The sequence below is a fragment of the Mobula hypostoma genome, chromosome 7 (assembly GCF_963921235.1).
Source record: "Mobula hypostoma chromosome 7, sMobHyp1.1, whole genome shotgun sequence".
Classification (NCBI taxonomy): Eukaryota; Metazoa; Chordata; class Chondrichthyes; order Myliobatiformes; family Myliobatidae; genus Mobula; species Mobula hypostoma.
In genome coordinates this window covers 18349751-18372698 of record NC_086103.1, presented here as the reverse complement: position 1 = coordinate 18372698, position 22948 = coordinate 18349751, and the positions used below count along the sequence as shown (strand labels likewise).

At 49.7% G+C, this 22948-nt stretch overlaps 1 protein-coding gene across 1 annotated transcript in view; it reads right to left on the bottom strand.

The window, feature by feature from the left end:
• Positions 1–7127, bottom strand: part of LOC134349883 (CD276 antigen-like) — a 28851-nt gene extending 21724 nt beyond the window's left edge. The window contains exons 1-2 of the mRNA XM_063054849.1: positions 6914–7127; positions 6575–6835 (exon numbers count right to left, since the gene is read on the bottom strand). Coding sequence (XP_062910919.1) covers positions 6575–6835; positions 6914–7022 — 370 coding nt within the window. The 5' untranslated portion in view covers positions 7023–7127. The remainder of the gene's footprint in view (positions 1–6574; positions 6836–6913) is intronic.
• Between the last annotated feature and the right edge of the window lie 15821 nt (positions 7128–22948).

Here is a 22948-nt window from a genome sequence, read left to right as displayed (position 1 = left end):
GCCCACCGCTGATCTTCTCTGTGAAAAGAGGCCAATCGCTTTGTGGTTTGTTGCCCTGTGTGTGGCCTCCATTCCAAATCAATGGAGTCACTTCCAGGATTGTCTGGTCCCTTCAATACAAAGTTCCCTTCCTGATGGAAAAAGTAAATACAATTCGCACTGCCTGCAAGTGGAAAGGTAAAAATAATCAGACAACAACTTCTCAATGTGATCTGAGTCATGAAGAGCATTTTGGAGAATTCATTTCGAGTAAGTTGTGAGTTCTGATTCTGTTCATAATTTCTGATTAAAATTGTTTGAGATTTCTGAAGCATCCTTTCAGCCCCTGTCATAATGTGTGCTAGCAAGACTGGAACCCAAATGCAGAGGAAAGACAGTTTCTTATGCAGAGATGGCATTGAGAGCTTATTCGTAATAATTCCAAAAGTATATGGGTGGCTCGGCTGAGCGATACTGAAGTAACATTCTCAGAACTAGACGTAGTGATTAGCGCTAATCAGGCATCGAATTCAATAATACAGGTCACATGGAATCCCTGAGCCTATCAAAATAAACTTTACATGCTGAAGCAGAAAGCATTAGGAGACCACATTACAAAGAGTCAGTCGCAGGAGAGAAATACGAGGAACTCCAAACGATTAACGTTCTCGTTAAACAACAGTAAACCAATTCAGGCGCTCTACAAATCTTGGAGTTCTCTGCTCTTCAGTGCCCCCTCACAGAGCTGATGATCTCATTACAGCTCCTGAAGTTCATATGAATTTTTCTGATGCACCGGGAGCTTTTAACAAGAAGGATACTTCATAACAAGCAATGAAATAAGGTAATTAAAATGAGATGCCCGGCCACCGAAACAAGCAAAGCCGAGGATTCGAGGCCTTCTGCTCCGGAGATTCCAGACCACACAGTAACAGTGGAAGCAAAGCAGGCATTTCAGAAGTTTCTCCAGATGTTCATCCGTACTCTCACGCCTGTCTCCATCAAATCAGAATTGTGCACGGTACCCTACTTGACAGATTACAGATATCACTCACCAGAGGGGCCGCGCGTGCTGCCGTTGCGCCGCCATCTTCTCCTCCTCCTTCATCTCTGATGTTTACTATCTGGAGGTCAGTACCAAGTGGTGTACCAAGTGGTGTACCACAGCCAATCATGACTTTCATGCAGTTTGTATAGATCAAATCAACACCCTCCCTCATCCACCGTTCTTGATTATTTCTTCAAATCCCAATCAGATATGTGAGACATAATCTCCCACACACAAAAATTGCTCTCGCAATTTCTTCTACAACTTCCCTCAGTGCCTTTGGATACACAAGATCAAGGCCGGGAAGCTTAGCTTAGTGGTTATTTGAATTACTCTCAACTTCCTGCAGCTTGAACCAGTCTGGTCATTCTCCTCCGATCTCGTTCATGAACAAACATTTTCACCCACAGAACTGCCACTCACTGGATGTTTTTCTCACACATTTCTCAGTAAACTCTGGAGACTGTTGTACGTGACGATTCCAGGAGATCAGCAGTTTCTGAGATACTCATATCAACCCACCAGACACCAACAATCATTCCATGATCAAAGTACTTATTTTGTATTTCTCCTCCATTCTGATGTTTGGTCTGAACAACTGAATCTCTTGACGACGTCTGCATGCCTTGTTCCTTGAGTTGCTGCCACATGACTGGCTGATCATATATTTGCATTAATAAGCAGGTGTACAGGTGTAATTACCACAGTAACCACTGAGTGTATACATTCACTTTGGTTTTTCAGTGGCCCTTTCCTCTCCCTAGTTACTTTCTTTCCTCAACATATTTTTAAAAATCTCTGCAGATTATCCTTAATTTTCCCTGCTAAAGCTTTCCCTTGCCCTATTCTTACCAGACCAATTTCTTTCTTAAATATATTCTTGCATTCTTCATACTCTTCCAAGGACTCACATGATCCCAGTTCCTTGCGCCTGAACCATGCTTCCTTCTATTTCAGAAAAGAGTCTCAATAACTCTTACTTTCCAGTGTTCACTGCAGCTGCCAATCTTTCCCATCCGTCTAAATGAGTTATCTCACTTTTAAAATCCTCCCCCTTGCAGAGTGTCCCTTTACTCACAAAGTGCTGAGTGATGATGTGTATTCATGTAGCAATTTGAGAGTTTAATGAATGAGGACTGACCCTCCCTTGTCACTGCACTCCACGTCTGGACTACACATGGATTCTTGGGTCAAGCTTTAGAGACAGGGACCATTAGTCACTGGACATCTTTCAGAAGTTATGGATGATTTACTTAGAGATACAGAACAGACCAGGCCTTGCTATTCCGATGAGCTGTGAGTTCATCCATCGTCGAGGTCGATGAGGACTTCAAACACCATTTGATGGTGTCAAGACTAGCGCGTGATTTGGATTTAAGTGAGGGAGAGTTGCACAGTGTAAGCCTCACACTCTCTTCCCAATTCTCATCTGGATCCAGTGGCAAGACAGAGTCGAGATGGCTGGAGATGGGACTAGGCGCAGTGGATGACCAGGACATCTTCTGTGTCTTGTCCTGCTCTACAAGTTCCACAATGTTTGTAGAGACCGCCTTCTTGACCGTTGGACCTTCCATTGGTCTCGTCCACTCAATACGCCGGAGTCTGTCTTTGTATGCTGGGATCGACAACTCCTTATCTCACCGAGGGTTTGAGACCCGTCGGCTACCCTCTCCTGGTTTAGCCGGCTTGTCGAAGCCGTTGCCCGGGGTGTGGTCACTGTCGCATGCATGTTCCCCTTTTGGATTTTCAGATGGACTTTGACAAGGTGCTACACATGAGGCTACTTAACAAGATAAGAACCCATGGAATTACGTGAAAGTTACATACGTGGATAGATCATTGGCTGATTGGCAGGAAACAGAGTGGGAATAAAGGGATCGTATTCTGGTTGGTTGCCAGTTACCAGTGGTGTTCCACAGGGGTCCGTGTTGGGGACGCTTCTTTTTACATTGCACATCAACGATTTGTATTATGGAATAGATGGCTTTGTGGCTAAGTTTGCTGATGATACAAAGATAGGTGGAAGGGCCGGTAGTGCTGAGGAAACAGAGAGTCTGCAGAGAGACTTGGATAGATTGGAAGAATGAGCAAAGAAGTGGCAAATGAAATACAATGTTGGCAAGTGTCTGTTTATGCACTTTGGGAGAAGAAATAAACGGGCAGACCATTATTTAAATAGGGAGAGAATTCAAAGTTCTGAGATGCAACGGGACTTGGGAGTCCTCGTACAGGATACCCTGAAGGTTAACGTCCAGGTTGAGTCGGTGGTGAAGAAGGCGAATGCAATGTTGGCATTCATTTCTAGAGGAATAGAGTATAGGAGCAGGGATGTGATGCTGAGAGTCTATAAGGCGCTGGTGAGACCTCACTTGGAGTATTGTGGGCAGTTTTGGTCTCCTTATTTAAGAAAGGATGTGCTGACGTTGGAGAGGGTACAGAGAAGATTCACTAGAATGATTCTGGGAATGAGAGGGTTAACATATGAGGAACGTTTGTCCACTCTTGGACTGTATTCCTTGAAGTGTAGGAGAATGAGGGGAAATTTCATAGAAACATTTTGAATGTTGAAAGGCATGAACAGACTGGATGTGGCAAAGTTATTTCCCATAATGTGGGAGTCTAGTATGAGAGGGCATGACTTAAGGATTGAAGGGTGCCCATTCAGAACAGAGATGCAAAGAATTTTTTTTAGCCGGAGGGTGGTGAATCTATGGAATTTGTTGCCACGGGTGGTTCTGGAGGCCAAGTCATTTGGTGTATTTAAGAAGGAGATTGATAGTTATCTGAGTAGCCAGTGCATCAAAGGTTATGGTGAGAAGACAGGGGAGTGGGACTAAATGGGAGAATGGATCAGCTCATGATAAAATGGCAGAGCAGACTCGACGGGCCGAATGGCCGACTTCTCCTCCTTTGTCTGATGGTCTTATGGTCTAAGATGTGTGGTGATTGTGTTCAGGATCAGCCTGTATGGACATGAGAGAAGGTGTGTGGTGATTGTGTCAATGGGCCTGGCCCAGGTCCGTTGGAAATTCTCCATTTTACTGTCATTACCCAATGTTGTCCTGATTCCGTGAGCCTCCCAAAAGAATCAGTGTTACAGGGAAAAGGGAAGTTTCAAGACTGATTCTGAGGACACAGAATTATCCCATGGTTTGTATTACAATCCTGTTGGATTGGGCTGTGAAAATGTTATTTTTCTTGTAGTTTAACTTTGTTATGCTGGTTTGTATTTTTATCTAATCACTGACATACAAGTGAATGTTCAGTGTTTAAAGTTGCCTCAGTATTTTTCTGTAAAATTCTTAGTTTCAGAGGCAGATATTTTGCTAATTGAATCTGGCTATTTATTTAGTTAAATTACCGGTTAAATTTCAATTTCAATGGAATCAATGTTTTAGAACATAGAATAGTACAGCACAGTACAGGCCCTTTGGCCCACAATGTTGTGCCGACCCTCAAACCCTGCCTCCCATATAAGCCCCCACCTTAAATTCCTCCATATATCTGTCTAGTAGTCTCTTAAACTTCACTAGTGTATCTGCCTTCACCACTGACTCAGGCAGTGCATTCCACGCACCAACCACTCTCTGAGTAAAAAACCTTCCTTTAATATCCCCCTTGAACTTCCCACCCCTTACCTTAAAGCCATGTCCTCTTGTATTGAGCGGTGGTGCCCTGGGGAAGAGGCGCTGGCTATCCACTCTATCTAGTCATAGTCATAGTCATACTTTATTGATCCCGGGGGAAATTGGTTTTCGTTACAGTTGCACCATAAATAATAAATAGTAATAGAACCATAAATAGTCAAATAGTAGTATGTAAATTATGCCAGTAAATTATGAAATAAGTCCAGGACCAGCCTATTGGCTCAGGGTGTCTGACCCTCCAAGGGAGGAGTTGTAAAGTTTGATGGCCACAGGCAGGAATGACTCCCTATGATGCTCTGTGCTACATCTCGGTGGAACGAGTCTCTGGCTGAATGTACTCCTGTGCCCAGCCAGTACATTATGTACTGGATGGGAGACATTGACCAAGATGGCATGCAACTTGGACAGCATCCTCTTTTCAGACACCACCGTGGAGAGTCCAGTTCCATCCCTACAACATCACTGGCCTTACGAATGAGATTGTTGAATTTGTTGGTGTCTGCTACCCTCAGCCTGCTGCCCCAGCACACAACAGCAAACATGATAGCACTGGCCACCACAGACTCGTAGAACATCCTCAGCATTGTCCAGCAGATGTTAAAGGACCTCAGTCTCCTCAGGAAATAGAGACGGCTCTGACCCTTCTTGTAGACAGCCTCAGTGTTCTTTGACCAGTCCAGTTTATTGTCAATCTGTATCCCCAGGTATTTGTAATCCTCCACCATGTCCACACTGACGCCCTGAATTCAAACTGGGGTCACCGGTACCCTAGCTCTCCTCAGGTCTACCACCAGCTCCTTAGTCTTTTTCACATTAATCTGCAGGTAATTCTGTTCAAACCATGTGACGAAGTTTCCTACCATAGCCCTGTACTCGGCCTCATCTCCCTTGCTCCCATCCTCCCAAGATTATATTCCTCTTATTATCTTGTACACCTCTATCATGTCTCCTCTCATCCTCCTTCTCTCCAAAGAGTAAAGCCCTAGCTTCCTTAATCTCTGATCATAATGCATACTCTCTAAACCAGGCAGCATTCTGGTAAATCTCTTCTATACCCTTTTCCAGTGTTTCCACATCCTTCCTATAGTGAGGCAACCAGAACTGGACACAGTACTCCAAGTGTGGCCTAACCAGAGTTTTATAGAGCTGCATCATTACATCGCGACTCTTAAACTCTATCCCTCGACTTATGAAAGCTAACACCCTATAAGCTTTCTTAACTACCCTATCCACCTGTGAGGCAACTTTCAGGGATCTGTGGACATGTACTCCCAGATCCCTCTGCTCCTCCACACTACGAAGTATCCTGCCATTTACTTTGTACTCTGCCTTGGAGTTTGTCCTTCCAAAGTGTACCACCTCACATTTCTCTGGGTTGAACTCCATCTGCCACTTCTCAGCTCACTCCTGCATCCTATCAATGTCTCTCTGCAATCTTTGACAATCCTTTACACTATCTACAACATCACCAACCTTTGTGTCATCTACAAACTTGCCAACTCACCCCTCTACCCCCACATCCATGTCGTTAATAAAAATCACAAATGTAGAGGTCCCAGAACGGATCCTTGTGGGACACCAAATTTTGGTATAAGACCAGATCCCTTTGTTTGCTCTCTTTTTTCCTCAGCTGTCTTTCACTGCCCTTCGTCTTTCACCACACTTCTCCCCTCGTTTCCTTTGTCCTGGTAACATTTAATAGAACGATCAAAAGCAAGTTCTATGCCTTTGTTAACTTCCGAAGAATATTTTCGATCACAAAAGCAACAGGATCGACAGCCCCATTAGAGAACCACCCACACAGGATATAAAGAGGGGTAACTGCTGGCAAATACAGCGATTAATGACACAAAATGTGATCATATTTCTCAATATGAAGAACAAACCCGCAGTAACTCACCACTGCGCTCTTGATAATACGGGGCGACAATCCGGAGTCTGTCTTGATCAAACACACCACACGTCCATTTCTCTCTGCTTCTCTCAGCTTTATGTAAGATCAGACTCAGTGATTTCTCTTCCCCAGTCAGTGTTTTGTCTCCAACAGTTTCACCGTCTCCGTTGATCCAAACCAGTCTGGTTGGTGCAGTGACGTCAGACACAGAGCAGCTCAGGGTAACGGTGTCTCCCTCAGTCACTGTATCAGGTGGTTCCGCTGTGACTGTGGAAACAGGCAGGTTATTTACATTTTAAACAATGACTTAATTGGTAAAAGCAACTGTAACATTCTGTCTCCTACCTTTCACTGTGATTAACTTAATGGTCAGAAATGTATTTGATTCCAGAGAGCATGTGTAAATTCCAGCATCTCCAAACAAAACCGGGGCAATCCTCACATTGAAATTCATGTCCTTAAATTGTTTCACCAAGGTCACCAGTCGATTCCCAAAGTCGGTGCTACTGACATTACTGGGCTGATCGATTGTTGCAGATGCTATTTGTTTCTGATGGCCCTGTGGGTGACTCGATGACCAGGCCCACACACCACAATTATAAGCAGAATGAGAATAACAAACCAGGTGGAGTTCACTGTAATGTGTGCTGGGACGATAAAGGGTGTAATTCCTCTGATATAAATCTGTATCAGAAAAACAGTGGAGATCACAATTGAATTTTATAACAGTGTATTTCAGAGACAATGAGGAATAATTATCAACCACATTTATTTCAGAATTACTTGTGTTTTGTTCAATTGTTCAAGGTTGAAATGGTAACATCTTGTGAATTTCACATAAACACAAATTAAATATGAAAAAAATACTACAGTAATTACAATTTGGTTTCAAATTATTTTTAAATGTCACATTTGACAACTCTTACCATCAGTGTCGAGGAGGTAGGACAGGTTAAGGCTGTGGACAGAACAGATCGATGAGCACTGATCCCTAAAGGAGGGATATCCCTGCAGGAGGGATATCCCTGCAGGAGGGATGGTTTTAATGGGGTGGGTTTTGCCATGGAGATTGAGCTGGTCTGGTATCCCAGCGACTTCCACATGAGTGTGCCCTGACCCTGTCACTCACTGTCACACAGGACCAGTGTGTTACAACAATCAGCGCATACACTCCAATCTTGTAAACACCCTGGATCATGTCTCAAAGGGGGACAAACTGATCATCAAGGGAGATTTCAATATCACGTACAGAAAAGATTTACAAGGAGGAGAAGAGTAAAGTCTAACTCCAACAGAGCCCATCTATTAGCAGCTGCAACTTGGATAAAGTTTTCCAAAGTTCTTGTTCCCTTCAAGCAAGTGGAATCCTCGTGTACAAATTCTAATTATTCTGACAGGAAACCACCCAGGGTTTCACAAGTTTTGTCTATATCCCTCCACCGATGCTGCCTGACCCTCTGAGTTCCTCTTTTCTTTTTGCTCTGAATTCCAGCATCTGCACTCCCCTGTGTCGGATATGATGTTGTTATCCCAGGAATATCTAATTCATATGAAACCACTCCATGTGCCTGACCCTCTTTACAATCACTCTGACAGCAAGCTGGGTGAGTTCAAATCAACACTCTCCTGGCGTGCATTTGATTGTTTTTGTATTTAACGTTTCTCAGAGGTCTCATCTGACTAATTTCCACAAGTACTTTCACTTTTTCCAAAGGTCTGTCAAAGCATTTTCCTCTTCCTTCCCAATACCTCCCTCCCTGCATAAAATGCACAAAACGCAGGAGAAACTCAGCTGGTCAGGCAACATCAATGGAGAGGATCTAACAGTCAGCGTTTCAGGCGAAGACAGTTCATCAGGAGTGGAAAAGAAGGGGAAGATGACAGAATAAGAAGTTGTGGGAGAAGAAGGAATATGCTAGAAAGTAACAGGTGAAGCCAGGTGAGTGGGGAGGGGAGACAGGCAGGAGAAGAAGGAATCATATAAGAGAGAAGAGTGAACCATGGGAGAGATGTTAGGAGGTGAGGAACCAAAAGGAGGTGATAGGCAAGTGAGAAGAAGAGAAGAGGTAAGAGGGATGCCAGAGTGGAGAATGGCAACAGGAGAAAAGGGGACAAAGAAAAACTACCAGGTCAGAAAAATCAATGTCTATATGAATAGGTTGATGATACCCAGATGGACTATGAGGAGTTACTCCATCACCCTGAGAGTAGCTTCATCATGGCAGTAGAGGAGACTATCAACCAGCAGACCAATTAACCATGGTCAATGAGAGTGGAGCTTGTAATTAAAATGCTGGCCACCAGGAAATCCAAGGCAAAGCGGTCACCCAGTCTGTGTCAGGTCTCACCAAGGTAAAGTAGGCAGCATCAAGAGAAGACAACCGAAACAGGTTTGCAGATGAAGTGTTGGCTCACCAGGGAGGATTGTTTGGGGCCATGAATAGAGGGTAGGAGGGAGGGAATGGGCAGGTATAGCAATTTTTCCATTTACTGGGTTAGTGCCAGGAGGGAGATTAGTGTGGAGGATGAATGGCGGGGGATGAGACCACACACATAAACCCTGTCACTTCTCTCTGTTCACCAGCTGCCTTCCTCCTCTCTCTTTGCATCCTCGACCAAACTTCCCTTTATTCCTGTTCATCCCTGAATGCCATCCTCTTTCAGCGATGCTCTGCTCTCCCTCTTCCCTTGGTTCTGTTCCCAGCTGAATGCTGCTCTGAAGCCTCAGTCTACAGTCGTCACTTCACACAGCATCAGGACTTGGTGGGAAGGGTCACGGAGGGAGAGAGGACAGTTTTCTGTTCACTGTTGATCTGTGAACGCAGATCCCAGTGCTGAGTTTGAGCAGGAAATGCTGGTGGTTGTCATGGCAACATCACTTTCTGTGCAACACCTTGACATGATGCTGTATCAGGATCTCAGCCTAAGATACTGAAGGACGGATGGAAATTTCAACTATCAAAATATTTTAATGATCAAATGTGACAGAAGAAACCGCTTCTTGTGTGCTGTGACTGACACAAAGACAAACAGTCAGCTGCTCCACAGAGATTTTCCAGAAGATTCTCTCTAACTATTGCTGTAATTTACACAGGACAGTTAAGCAAGAACTACAATTTTTCAAGGGGTTCATTCCCAACATTACATAAACCACCTATGATACAAGTACAATTTTAGTATCCAACATTTGAGAACACTACTTACACGTGTATACAGTAAAATTTGTTTTGCTTATGAAAACAACATTTCCATTTTCCTGTACTTCACACTGATACAACTTCTCATTCTCCATTGTAACGTGTCGGACCATCCGATAGACGGTGTTATTCAGCCGGATCTGATCAGTGTTTCTCCTGTTCTGCTGGGATGAGCCCACTGGTTTCCAGTGGAGACTGACGGTATCTGGGAGTCTGGAGATGGTACAGCTGAGGGTGATGTCACTGCCCAACAGAGGCTGCTGTGGACTCGTCTCAACTGTGAGAAACAGACCAATGAGATTCAGAGTGAGTGGTGACGTGTACAGTCCAATGATGGAGCTTGAACTGAACTCAGGATGTGGCCATCAAGGAAAACTGCAGATGCTGGAAATCTGAAATATAAACTATTCTGATGATGAATATTTGACCGGTATCTTTAACTGTTCTCCTGTCCACAATTACTGCCTGATCAGCTGAGTTTTCCAGCATTTTCTGTTTTGACCTCAGGATGTTTCCGTTCTCAGCAGTTCTGCATTAATGTGTGCATCCAAATCGTGGAATTGCACAGCAGGGCCATTGAAACTCAGCCCAGCTCAACCTGGGTTAGTGAGGCAGAGCAGAGCCAGGGACCTTTCCCCTGAACCCACTGCAGTGTCAGAGTTCAGCTCAGGGACACACTGTTTGAGGGGGTTTGTGACTGTCAACAGCCCAGTGGACAAGGGATGGAATCTCACCAGAGGAGGGTGCACTGGAAATGTAGCGCCTGTTTTACCAGGATTACCGTATTACAAGGAAAAGATACCAGTCTGACTCTGTCCTCAATGTGCCAGCACACTTCAGTAAGTCAACCTGACACATGCCTGGGAGACTGTGGATAAAATTGACATCTAAGGTCATTCCAGTCAGACAATTACTTAAATTGATGAGCTGCCAGAATGTACTGAACAGGTCTCCAATCATTGAGCCTCCATGAGGAAGGGCTCGTCAGGAGAGACTGGTTCTCTAAATGCCTGCCCTGACTTTCAGTCCCTCCTGGAACATGGCAAGAAATAATGAATTCCAGGAATGTATAAGTTACGGGACATTCTGATGTGGTGAATTCAATCTGGTGCAATTTCATTCCAGGAGCAAAGGTCTGAGGCCACTCCTTTGGTCAGGATGGCACTTCAGGACCCAACTCTGCTGTTCCTTAGTCTATCTGACAGCGGCACCTAATGAGCTGGAGGAACTCAGCAGGTCAGGCAGCATTTCTGGAGAAAAATGGACCCAGACAGTGCATTTCTCCGCATGGATGTTGCCTGACCTGCCAAATTCCTCCAGCTCTTTGTATATTGATCCAGATTTCAGCATCTGTAGTCTTTTGTGTCTTCATGGGACAGTGACACTCCCCTCATTTAGATGTCAACACAGCACCGACACAGCAGGTATCAATGTTTATCCCATCCCTGGTGCTCAGACTGGATTAGTCTGGGTTGTGCTGAGGGAGTTGGCAGCTCACACTCACTGCTCTGATTCCCCAGGGCCCTACACTCACCTGGGTTAGATCTATGGGGGCAAAGATTGGCTGGGAGCATCCTGGAGCCAATCGGCTATGCCATATATGGTTCATGGTCTAATTGAATAGTCTTGTGTCAAACAGATGGGACAGACTAACCCCACTTGTACAATTGTGGACAATTATCCACAGGAGGCAGAGTCACACTCCCAGGTTTGTCCCCTGCTGAAGCTGCTAAACTGTTGCAATGTTTTTGAATGGCATCAACTATATTAAAATTAAATAAACAGATATTTTCATGTATTAAATATTTAACATATTATTTGAAAATGCATCTAAAGTGAAGAAATTCATCCAAACACAAACACACAGAATCAAGTAATTTCCTTCCTTCCTCCCTTTCCTCCTCACCGCTGTAAATTCCCCAGTGAAATGAGTGACCTCGTGGATCCTACACCAGATTCAACCAGGCACCAGGACCGTCAGCAGTTTTCCCGCCGTCAGTGCCGGGGAATATTGTCATATGATGGAGGCTGGGAACGGACCCAAGTGCAAGACACAGACACTGAAGGACTAGGGGCAGGACTAGGATACAGGCTGATGGCAAGGACATGAACACTAAAACCAGGAACCTGGAACAGGACTGGACAAGAGAGCTAGGAGCCCGAGCTTGGACTCCGAGCCAAAGACTGGACAAGCACCCAGTACCTGGGTCTTGCCTCTGGCTCGGACCCCAGAACCAGGCAAGGACAATGCTTGGCAGGCAGGCAGGACGAGGCTGGAGTCTTCAGGCTTGAGGCTAGAGGCGAGGCTTGTCAGGAGGCAGGATGGACTCCGAGCCAGAGACTGGACAAGGCCCCAGTACCTGGGTCTTACCACTGGCTCGGACCCCGGAACTAGGCAAGGACGAGGCTTGGCAGGCAGGCAGGATGAGGCTGGATTCTTCAGGCTTGAGGCTAGAGGCGAGGCTTGGCAGGAGACAGGAGGCTGGAATCTTCAGGCTTGAGGCTAGAGGCGAGGTTTGGCAGGAGGCAGGAGGCTGGAGTCTTCAGGCTTGATGCTGGAGGCGAGGCTTTGCAGGAGGCAGGAGGCTGGAGTCTTCAGGCTTGAGGCTAGAGGCAAGGCTTTGCAGAAGGCTGGAGTCTTCAGGCTTGAGGCTAGAGGTGGGGCTTTGCAGAAGGCTGGAGGTGAGGCAGGAGGATGAAGGCAAGGCAGGAGGCAGGAGGCAGGAGGCTGGAGGAGAGGCCAAAAGCAGGAGGCTGGAGGCGAGGCTGGAGGCAGGAGACCTGAGGCTGGAGGCTGGAGGCTGGAGGCGAGGCCAGAGGCAGGAGACCTGAGGCTGGAGGTAGGTGACCTGAGGCCGGCGGCAGGAAACCTGAGGCTGGACGTGAGGCCAGCGGCAGGAGACCTGAGGACAGAGGCAGGAGAGCTGAGACCTGAGGCCTGAGACCGGAGGCCTGAGACCGGAGGCCTGAGACCGGAGGCCTGAGACTGAAGGCCGGAGACTGAAGGCGAGGCCTGAGGCTGGAGGCTGGAGACCTGAGGCCGGAGGCAGGAGACCTGAGGCTGGAGGCAGGAGACCTGAGGCTGGAGGCGAGGCCGGAGGCAGGAGACCTGAGGCTGGAGGCAGGAGACTTGAGGCGAGGTGAGGCTGGAGGCTGGAGACTTGAGGCAAGGTGAGGCTGGAGGCTGGAGACTTGAGGTGAGGCTTGGCAGGCTCCTCCTGGGCAGGGCGCGGTACTCCTGGGCAGGGCACGGATCACCATCCGACAGAGGCAAGGGACAGGAAGGGACAGAACCAGCCCCAGGTTAGGGCAAGATGGTCTGGCTTACCTGGGTGAAGGCAAGGGACAGCAAGGGAGCTAGGTACAGGGTGCCTCCAGAACAAGACTGCAGGCAAGACGAGGCGAGAGTTACTGGCAAGACAAGGCAAGGCTTCTGACAATGCAAGGCGAGACGAGACGAAAACTTCAGGCGAGGTGAGAGTTACCGGCAAGACAAGGCAGGGCATCAGGCGAGGAAATGCAGGCAGAGCAAGGGGTACAAGGAGTAAGGACAGGAACAATCCAGCAACCATGCCCTGGTCTCTGGAGGTACTTATGCAGCCAGCCCCAGCAGGCATCAACTGCCTTAATTAGTGCTAAACAAGATCAGAAACAGGATAAATAGGAAAACCTGGAGCAAGGGTCGATGGACCGGACCGTGAACCAGAATACGGACTTCACGGACTGGACCATGTCAGTACCCGCCCCCTCAATAGAAGCCTCCTGATGACCAAACAGTATCCAGAATACGGATGACCCGGGCAGGTGGGAGGGTAATAAACAGAAAGGAACCCCAGGTGGCAAGAGGAAAACGACAGTGTCTGTGTCGCTGGGTCCATGGTTGGCTGGATCGTTCTGTCATATGATGGATGCTGGGAACAGACCCAAGTGCAAGACACAGACACGAAAGGACTAGGGACAGGACTAGAATACAGGCAGATAGCATGGACATGGACACAAAAACCAGGAACTTGGAACAGGACTGGGCAAGAGAGCTAGGTGCCCGGGCTTGAACTCCAAGCCAGAGAATGGACAAGGACCTAGTACCTGGGTCTTGCCTCTGGCTTGAACCCCAGAACTAGGCAAGGATGAGGTTTGACAGGAGGCGGAGCTCGAGGCTTGGCAGGAGGCAGGAGGCGGGGCTCGAGCCTTGGCAGGAGGCAGGAGACGGGGCTCGAAGCCAGGCAGAAGGCTGGATTCTTCAGGCAGGAGGCCAGAGTCTTCAGCCCCGAGGCCAGGCAGGAGGTCGGAGTCTTTAGCCCCGAGGCCAGGCAGGAGGCCGGAGTCTTCAGGCAGGAGGCCAGAGTCTTCAGCCTCAAGGCCAGGCAGGAGACCGGAGTCTTCAGCCTTGAGGCCAGGCAGGAGGCCGGAGTCTTCAGACTTGAAGCCAGGCAGGAGGACGGAGTCTTCAGCCTCGAGGCCAGGCAGGAGACAGGAGTCTTCAGCCTCGTGGTCAGGCAGGAGGCCGGACTCTTCAGCCTCGTGGCCAGGCAGGAGGACGGAGTCTTCAGCCCCGAGGCCAGGCAGGAGGCTGGAGTTTTCAGCCCCGAGGCCAGGCAGGAGGCCGGAGTCTTCAGCCACGAGGTCAGGCAGGAGGCCAGAGTCTTCAGCCTCGAGGCCAGGCAGGAGGCCGGAGTCTTCAGCCACGAGGTCAGGCAGGAGGCCAGAGTCTTCAGCCTCGAGGCCAGGCAGGAGGCAGGAGGCTGGAGGCGGGGCTTGAGGCTTGGCAGGAGGCAGGAGGTGGGGCTCGAGGCTTGGCAGGAGGCAGGAGGCTGGAGGCAGGGCTCGAGGCCAAGCAGCCGGAGTCTTCAGCCCCAAGGCCAGGCAGGAGGCCAGAGTCTTCAGTCCGAGGCCAGGCAGGAGGCTGGAGTGTTCAGCCCCGAGGCCAGGCAGGAGGCTGGAGTCTTCAGCCTCGAGGTCAGGCAGGAGGCCGGAGTATTCAGCCTCGAGGCCAGGCAGGAGGCCGGACTCTTCAGCCTCGTGGCCAGGCAGGAGGATGGAGTCTTCAGCCTTGAGGCCAGGCAGGAGGATGGAGTCTGCAGCCTCAAGGCCAGACAGGAGGCCGGCGGCTTCAGCCTCGAGGCCAGGCAGGAGGCAGGAGGCCGGTGGCGGGGCTCGAGGCTTGGCAGGAGGCAGGAGGTGGGAGGTGGGGCTCGAGGCTTGGCAGGATGCAGGAGGCGGGGCGTGAGTCTTGGCAGGAGGCTGGAGGCTGGAGGCGGGGCTCGAGGCCAAGCAACCGGAGTCTTCAGGCAGGAGGCCGCAGTCTTCAGCCCCGAGGCCAGGCAGGAGGCCGGACTCTTCAGCCTCGTGGCCAGGCAGGAGGACGGAGTCTTCAGCCTCGAGGCCAGGCAGGAGGCCAGAGTCTCCAGCCTCGAGGCCAGGCAGGAGGATGGAGTCTGCAGCCTCGAGGCCAGGCAGGAGGATGGAGTCTGCAGCCTCGAGGCCAGGCAGGAGGCCGGTGTCTTCTGCCTCGAGGCCAGACAGGATGCAGGAGGCTGGAGGCGGGGCTCGAGGCTTGGCAGGAGGCAGGAGGTGGGAGGTGGGGCTCGAGGCTTGGCAGGAGGCAGGAGACAGGGCGCGAGTCTTGGCAGAAGGCTGGAGGCTGGAGGCAGGGCTCGAGGACAAGCAGCCGGAGTCTTCAGGCAGGAGGCCGGAGTCTTCAGCCCCGAGGCCAGGCAGGAGGCTGGAGTCTTCAGCCCCGAGGCCAGGCAGGAGGCTGGAGTGTTCAGCCCCAAGGCCAGGCTGGAGGCCGGAGTCTTCAGCCTCGAGGTCAGGCAGGATGCCGGAGTCTTCAGCCTCGAGGCCAGGCAGGAGGCCGGACTCTTCAGCCTCATGGGCAGGCAGGAGGCCGGAGTCTCCAGCCTCGAGGCCAGGCAGGAGGATGGAGTCTGCAGCCTCAAGGCCAGGCAGGATGCCGGTGTCTTCAGCCTCGAGGCCAGACAAGAGGCAGGAGGCTGGAGGCGGGGCTCGAGGCTTGGCAGGAGGCAGGAGGAGGGAGGTGGGGCTCGAGGCTTGGCAGGATGCAGGAGGCGGGGCGCGAGTCTTGGCAGGAGGCTGGAGTCTGGAGGCGGGGCTCGAGGCCAAGCAGCCGGAGTCTTCAGGCAGGAGGCCGGAGTCTTCAGCCCTGAGGCCAGGCAGGAGGCTGGAGTCTTCAGCCCTGAGGCCAGGTAGGAGGCTGGAGTCTTCAGCCCCGAGGCCAGGCAGGAGGCTGGTGTCTTCAGCCCTGAGGCCAGGCAGGAGGCCGGAGTCTTCAGCCCTGAGGCCAGGCAGGAAGCCGGAGTCTTCAGGCAGGAGGCTGGAGTCTTCAGCCTCGAGGCCAGGCAGGAGGCCGGAGTCTTCAGCCTCATGGCCAGGCAGGAGGACGGAGTCTTCAGCCTCGAGGCCAGGCAGGAGGCCAGAGTCTTCCTCGTTGAGGCCAGGCAGGAGGCCAGAGTCTTCAGGCTCAAGGCCAGACAGGAGGCCGGAGTCTTCAGCCTCGAGGCCAGGCAGGCGGCAGGAGGCTGGAAGCGAGGATCGAGGCTTGGCATGATGCTGGAGGCTGGAGGCGGGGCTCGAGGCTTGGCAGGAGGGAGGAGGTGGGGCTCGAGGCTTGACAGGAGGCTGGAGGCAGGGCTCGAGTGTTGGCAGAAGGCTGGAGGCTGGAGGCGGGGCTCGAGGCCAGGCAGGAGGCAGGAGGCTGGAAGTGGGGCTCGAGGCTTGACAGGAGGCAGGAGGCTGGAGTCGGGGCTCGAGGCTTGGCAGGATGCTAGAGGCTGGAAGCGGGGCTCGAGGCCAGGCAGGAGGCAGGAATCTTCAGCCTCGAGGCCAGACAGGAGGCCGGAGTCTTCAGCCTCGAGGCCAGGCAGGAGGCAGGAGGGTGGAGGCAGGGCTCGAGGCTTGGCAGGAGACGGGGCTCGAGGCTTGGCAGGAGGCAGAAAGTTGGGCTTGAGGCCAGGCAGGAGGCCAGGCAGGAGGTCGGAGTCTTCAGCCCCGAGGCCAGGAAGGAGGCCGGAGTCTTCAGACTCGAGGCCAGGCAGGAGGCCGGAGGCTGGAGGCGAGGGTCGAGGCCTGGCAGGAGGCAGGATGATGGAGGCGGGGCTCGGGGCTTGGCAGGAGGCAGGAGGCTGGAGGCGGGGCTAGAGGCTTGGCAGGAGGCAGGGATCGAGGCTTGGCAGGAGGCAAGAGGCTGGAGGCGCGGCTTGAGGCTTGGCAAGAGGAAGGAGACTGGATGCCGGGCTCGAAGCTTGGCAGGAGGCAGGGCTCGAGGCTTGGCAGGAAGCAGGAGGCTGGAGTCGGGGCTCGAGGCTTGGCAGGAGGCAGGAGGCTGGAGGCGGGGCTCAATGCTTGGCAGGAGGCAGGGCTCGCGGCTTGGCAGGATGCTGGAGTCTGGAGGTGGGGCTCGAGACCAGGCAGGAGGCCAGGCAGGAGGCCAGAGTCTTCAGCTCGAGGCCAGGCAGGAGGCCGGATGCTGGAAGCGGGGCTCGAGGCTTGGCAGGAAGCAGGAGGCTGGAGTCGGGGCTCGAGTCTTGGCAGGAGGCAGGAGGCTGGAGGTGGGGCTCGAGGCTTGGCAGGATGCTGGAGGCTGGAAACGGGGCTCGAGGCCAGGCAGGAGGCCGGAGTCTTCAGCCCCGAGGCCAGGCAAGAGGCCGGAGTCTTCAGCCTCGAGGCCAGGCAGGAGGCCGGAGTCTTCAGCCTCGAGCCCAGGCAGGAGGCCGGAGTCTTCAGCCTCGAGCCCAGGCAGGAGGACGGAGTCTTCAGCTCGAGGCCAGGCAGGAGGCCGGACGCTGGAAGCGGGGCTCGAGGCTTGGCAGGAAGCAGGAGGCTGGAGTCGGGGCTCGAGGCTTGGCAGGAGGCAGGAGGCTGGAGGCGGAGCTCGAGGCTTGGCAGGATGCTGGAGGCTGGAAACGGGGCTTGAGGCCAGGCAGGAGGTCGGAATCTTCAGGCAGGAGGCCGAAGTCTTCAGCCCCGATGCCAGGCAAGAGGCCGGAGTCTTCAGCCTCGAGGCCAGGCAGGAGGCCGGAGTCTTCAGCCTCGAGGCCAGGCAGGAGGCCGGAGTCTTCAGCCTCGAGCCCAGGCAGGAGGCCGGAGTCTTCAGCCTCGAGGCCAGGCAGGAGGCCGGAGTCTTCAGCCTCAAGGCCAGGCAGGAGGCCGACGTCTTCAGCAAGGGCAACTAGAAATGGGCAGTAAATGCTGGCTTAGCTGGCAGTGCCCACATCCCATAAATGAATAAAAATAAAATTCATATACTACGTCAAGAAACTTTGCTGGATGCACGGAACTAATACTGTGTGACCTAAAACTCGGCATTACATTGTCCTGGTCAATATTGAGGAGATTAAAGATATCAACTCAAGTACCTGTTGCTTTTACACTTCTCATAATCTCCCCATGTTCTATTCCTTTATCTCCCACTGTCTTTGTGGATGGAAGCCCATCTCCTGGGAGGTACAACACTCTGTTTGCTATTGCTGTCTTCGGCCTCAGATGGTTGCCAGGAGATTGATGGCGTGGTTGTTCGGGAAAAAGCTTGCCATGGGACTGAAGACAATGGTATCAGCAATTATTGTGTTGGATGGAGTGTGCGTGTGTGTTTGTCTGTGTGTGAAATATTTGCTTATATTGTATTGGACACCCCATATGCAATCTAGAAGTTTGGAGACGTGAAGGGTTTGAGAGAGGGGTTGGTGAGTTCGAGGTTGTGTCAACAGTTGACGAGAGGAAACCAGAATCAGTTTTCGGTTGGTGCCATCAAAGAGTGGCATGACAATGAGAAATAGGAGGGTCCCAGGATAGAGGGAGACAGAAGACCCTGTGCGGGAGGTGAAGTGAAGATATTTCATCTGATTCTCAAGCTGCGGACAGAACGGGAAGGAGAGAGCCCTTCCACCTAGCTGGACTGTGGTGGGGAGTTGTTGGAAGAGATGTTGTGGACATCTGTATCAAAGTCTGCAGACAGGCTGGGTAGGATAAGGAGGGAGGGTTTCCCTCAGCAACATGCTCACTGGCTGTTATTACTGACTGTGATAAGAACTGTGTTGGTGCAGAAGGAGGGAGTCCTGACAGAAGGAGCTCAGAAATGGATCTCCATCAATGGTGGCAAGGATTGTGAGACAGCAGCACATTCAGGGACTCAGAGAGGAAAGTGAGTTTGACACTGGGGAACGAGTTTACATGAACAATAATAAAGCAATGTTTCAAAGGTTTCAAAGGTACATTTAATGTCAGAGAAATGTACTCAATATACATACTGAAATGCTTTTTCTTCTCGACTATCTATGAAAACAGAGGAGTGCCCCCAAAGTATGAATGACAGTTAAATGTTAGAACCCCAAAGTCCCTCCCAGCTCCCCTCCCTCCCACACATAACCAGCAGCAAGCAACGATACCCCCTCCCCCTACTGTCAAAAAAAGCATCGGCACCCGCCACCAAGCATTCAAACGCAAAGCAACAGCAAAGTCACAGACTTGCAGTACCCAAAAGACCACTTGTTCACCCAGTATTCGACATACCACAGGCTCTCTCTCTGTCCCTAATAAGGGAGAAAGAGATGTCTCCATTTCACAGCGAGAAGGGAGACATAACAAACAACTCGCTGGTTTATGATGTGAAAGGTCCATTGTGTCGCTTTTTCCGAGCACTGTGCTCAAAGATCTCCCGTCCCTGGGCACACAGCCATAGATCTTCCGACTCCCCCAACGACACATCGATCTCCTGCCATGACACCGACTTTCTATCCGTCCATCTCCAGAGCCACGAGATCTTGGACTTCCGAAGGTGAGCTGAGCTCTTAGGCTGAGCCCTTGGCATGCTGAATAACGGCCCGAAGTGAAACACCGAGAACGGGTCCTATTCCCGCAAAGAACCCATATTGTGATTATGATCAGTGAAGAAAAAATACTTACTTTGTGTGGAAACAGGATGAAGAAGTACAACAAGGACATTAAACATCAGACTGTCTGGGAAGCTTTTGCAGTGAATCCTCAGCCTCATTTTGTGGTTTACTACAAGAAAATAAATGCAGCTTTAGACTGAGCAACAGGAAACAACAGATAGCATGAGTCAGCACGTTGAGTTTCACTGTGGAGAGAGTCAAGTGAGTTACACAACTTGGCAAATTATTCATCATTTTCAACACATTGATTCTACACTCAGTGGCCATTTTATTAGGTACACCTGTACACCCACTTGTCAATTCAAATATCTAACCAGCCAATCATGTGACCACAACTCAATGCAGGAAAGCATTCAGACATGGTTAAGAGGTTCAGTAGTTGTTCAGACCAAGCATCAGAATGGGGAAGGTGTGTGATCCAAGTGATTTTGATCATGCAGTGATTGTTGGTGCAGACGTGGTGGTTTCAGCATCTCAGAAACTGCTGATCTCCTGGGATTTTCACACACAGCAGTGTCCAGAGTTTATGAAGAATGGTGCAAAAAGCAAGATAAAACATCCAGTGAGCAGCAGTTCTGTGGGTGAAAATCCTTCATTAATGAGAGAAGACAATGGACAATGGCCAGAAGGGTTTAAACTGACAGGAAGGTGACAGTAAATAAAATAACCACGTGATACAAGTGTTGTGCAGAAGAGCATCTGTGAATGCACAACATGTCGAACTTTGATGTGGATGGGTTACAGCAGTGGAAGACCATGCCAGATTCCAGTCCTGTGTCCTGTGAGAGGCTACTGTGTGTTTTTGGTCGTCAATGATGAGGTTGGCATTTAGACCATAGACCATAAAACATAGGAGCCAAATTTGACCATTTGGCCCATCAAGTCTGCACTGCCATTCAATCATGGCTGATCCTTTTCATCCCCTCGTCAACACTATTTCCTGGCCTTCTCCCCATGACCTTTGATGCCATGTCCAAACAAGAACATATCAATCTTTGCCTTAAATACATCCAATGACCTGTAAACAAATTACTGTGCCTCTCCTTTTTAAATGGATACCCTTCTGTCCTGAGGCTGTGCCTCTTGTCCTAGACTCCCCCACCATGGGAAACATCCCTTCCACATCTACTCTGTCTAAGCCTTCCAACATTCGAAAGGTTTCAGTGAGATCCCCCTCGTTCTTCTAAATTCCAGCGAGTACAGACTCAGAGACATCCTTGTATGACAACCCTTTCATTCCCGGAGTCATCCTCTGCACCCTCTCTAATGCCAGTACATCTTTTCTTAGATGAGGAGCCAAAAACTGTTCACAATACTCAAGGTGGGGCCTCGCCAGTGCCTTATTGTGGTGATATCACGTGCAATGATGTGCCAGTTCCTCAATGGAGAACACTGAGCATGCATGGGCTTTGCCAGAATGTATCAGTATGAGGCGGGGTTAAGGTGTGTTTGTTTATTTCTGTAAATAAAAGTTCTTTAATTCTTCCAGAATATGATTCTTTATTGGTAACCCACGGAATGTTTAAATAGAAGTAACATTACATGGCGTCAGAAGTGCTTTTGGAAGAATGGTACGGGAGAATCGAGAATCGAAGGTAGTAGAAAAAAAAGAAGAAAAAAGTTCAAATGGTAGTCAGTGAAATGGAGGGCTTACACCCCCCACAAAAACTGCAGCTGACTGGGAATGTAGCTGAGAATTGGAGGATATTTAAGCAACAGTTTGAACTGTTCTTATCGGCGATCGATAACGAAGACAATTCGGAATGAACCAAAACTACACTTTTGCTCTATGTAATCGGGACTGACGCAGCAGAGGTATATAATAATTTTGTCTTTGAAGGTGGAGATAATTTTAATTTAAAGTTGATAATAGACAGATTTGAAGTATTTTGTACACATAGATGTAATTTAATGTATGAGCGGTACAAATTCTTCACGTGTGCACAGAAGGCTACTGAAACAATTGATCAGTATGTTACAGAGTTAAGAAAGCATAGTAGAATGTGGGAGTTCAGACTGCTCGCAGACTCTGTTATTAAAGATAGACTAGTTTATGGCATTTGAGATAATGCTCTGAGAGAAAGGCTTTTGCGTGAGCAAGATTTAAATTTTGAACAAGATTTCACGATCTGCAAAACTTCTGAAACCGTAATGTCACAGGCTGAAGAGCTTTTTGTTGAAAACTACAAGGTAAATGTGTAAAAAAGTGCAAATATATCAAGAAATATAATAATACGTCGACAAAACGGATAGACAGAAAGTCGGCATTTGAAAAAAAACACCATTTGGGTGTTATACACAAGGAGTTCCACACCCATTTGCATCTCAGATTTTTGGATTTTCCCGGTCGGTTAGAAAATAGTCTGTACATTTATTTCTACTATCAAAGTGCATGACCATGCAGTTTCCAAGATTGTATTTCATTTGCCACTTTCTTGCCCATTCTCCTAATCTGTCTAAGTCTTTCTGCATCCTACCTGTTTCTTCAACACTACCTGCCCCTCCAATCTTCATATCATCTGCAAAGTTGGCAACAAAGCCATCTATTCCATCATCTAAATCATTAAATGAAGTGGTCCCAACACAAACCCCTGCAGAACACCACTAGTCACTGGCAGTCAACCAGATAAGGATCCTTTTATTCCTAACCACTGCCTCCCACAAATCAGCCAGTGCTCTCACCATGCCAGTAACTTTTCTGTAACATCATGGGCTTTTAACTTGGTAAACAGCCTCATGCGTAGCACCTTGTCAAAGGCCTAGTGAAAGTCCAAATTTACAACATCCACTGCATCCCCTTTGTCTAGTCATAGTCATAGTCATACTTTATTGATCCGGAGGGAAATAGGTTTTCGTTACAGTTGCACCATAAATAATTAAATAGTAATAAAACCATAAATAATTAAATAGTAATATGTAAATTATGCCAGGAAATAAGTCCAGGACCAGCCTATTGGCTCAGGGTGTCTGACCCTCCAAGGGAGGAGTTGTAAAGTTTGATGGCCACAGACAGGAATGACTTCATATGATGTTCAGTGTTGCATCTCGGTGGAATGAGTTTCTGGCTGAATGTACTCCTGTGCCCAACCAGTCCATTATGTAGTGGATGGGAGACATTGTCCAAGATGGCATGCAACTTGGACAGCATCCTCTTTTCAGACACCACCGTCAGAGAGTCCAGTTCCATCCCCACAACATCACTGGCCTTACGAATGAGTTTGTTGATTCTGTTGGTGTCTGCTACACTCAGCCTGCTGCCCCAGCACACAACA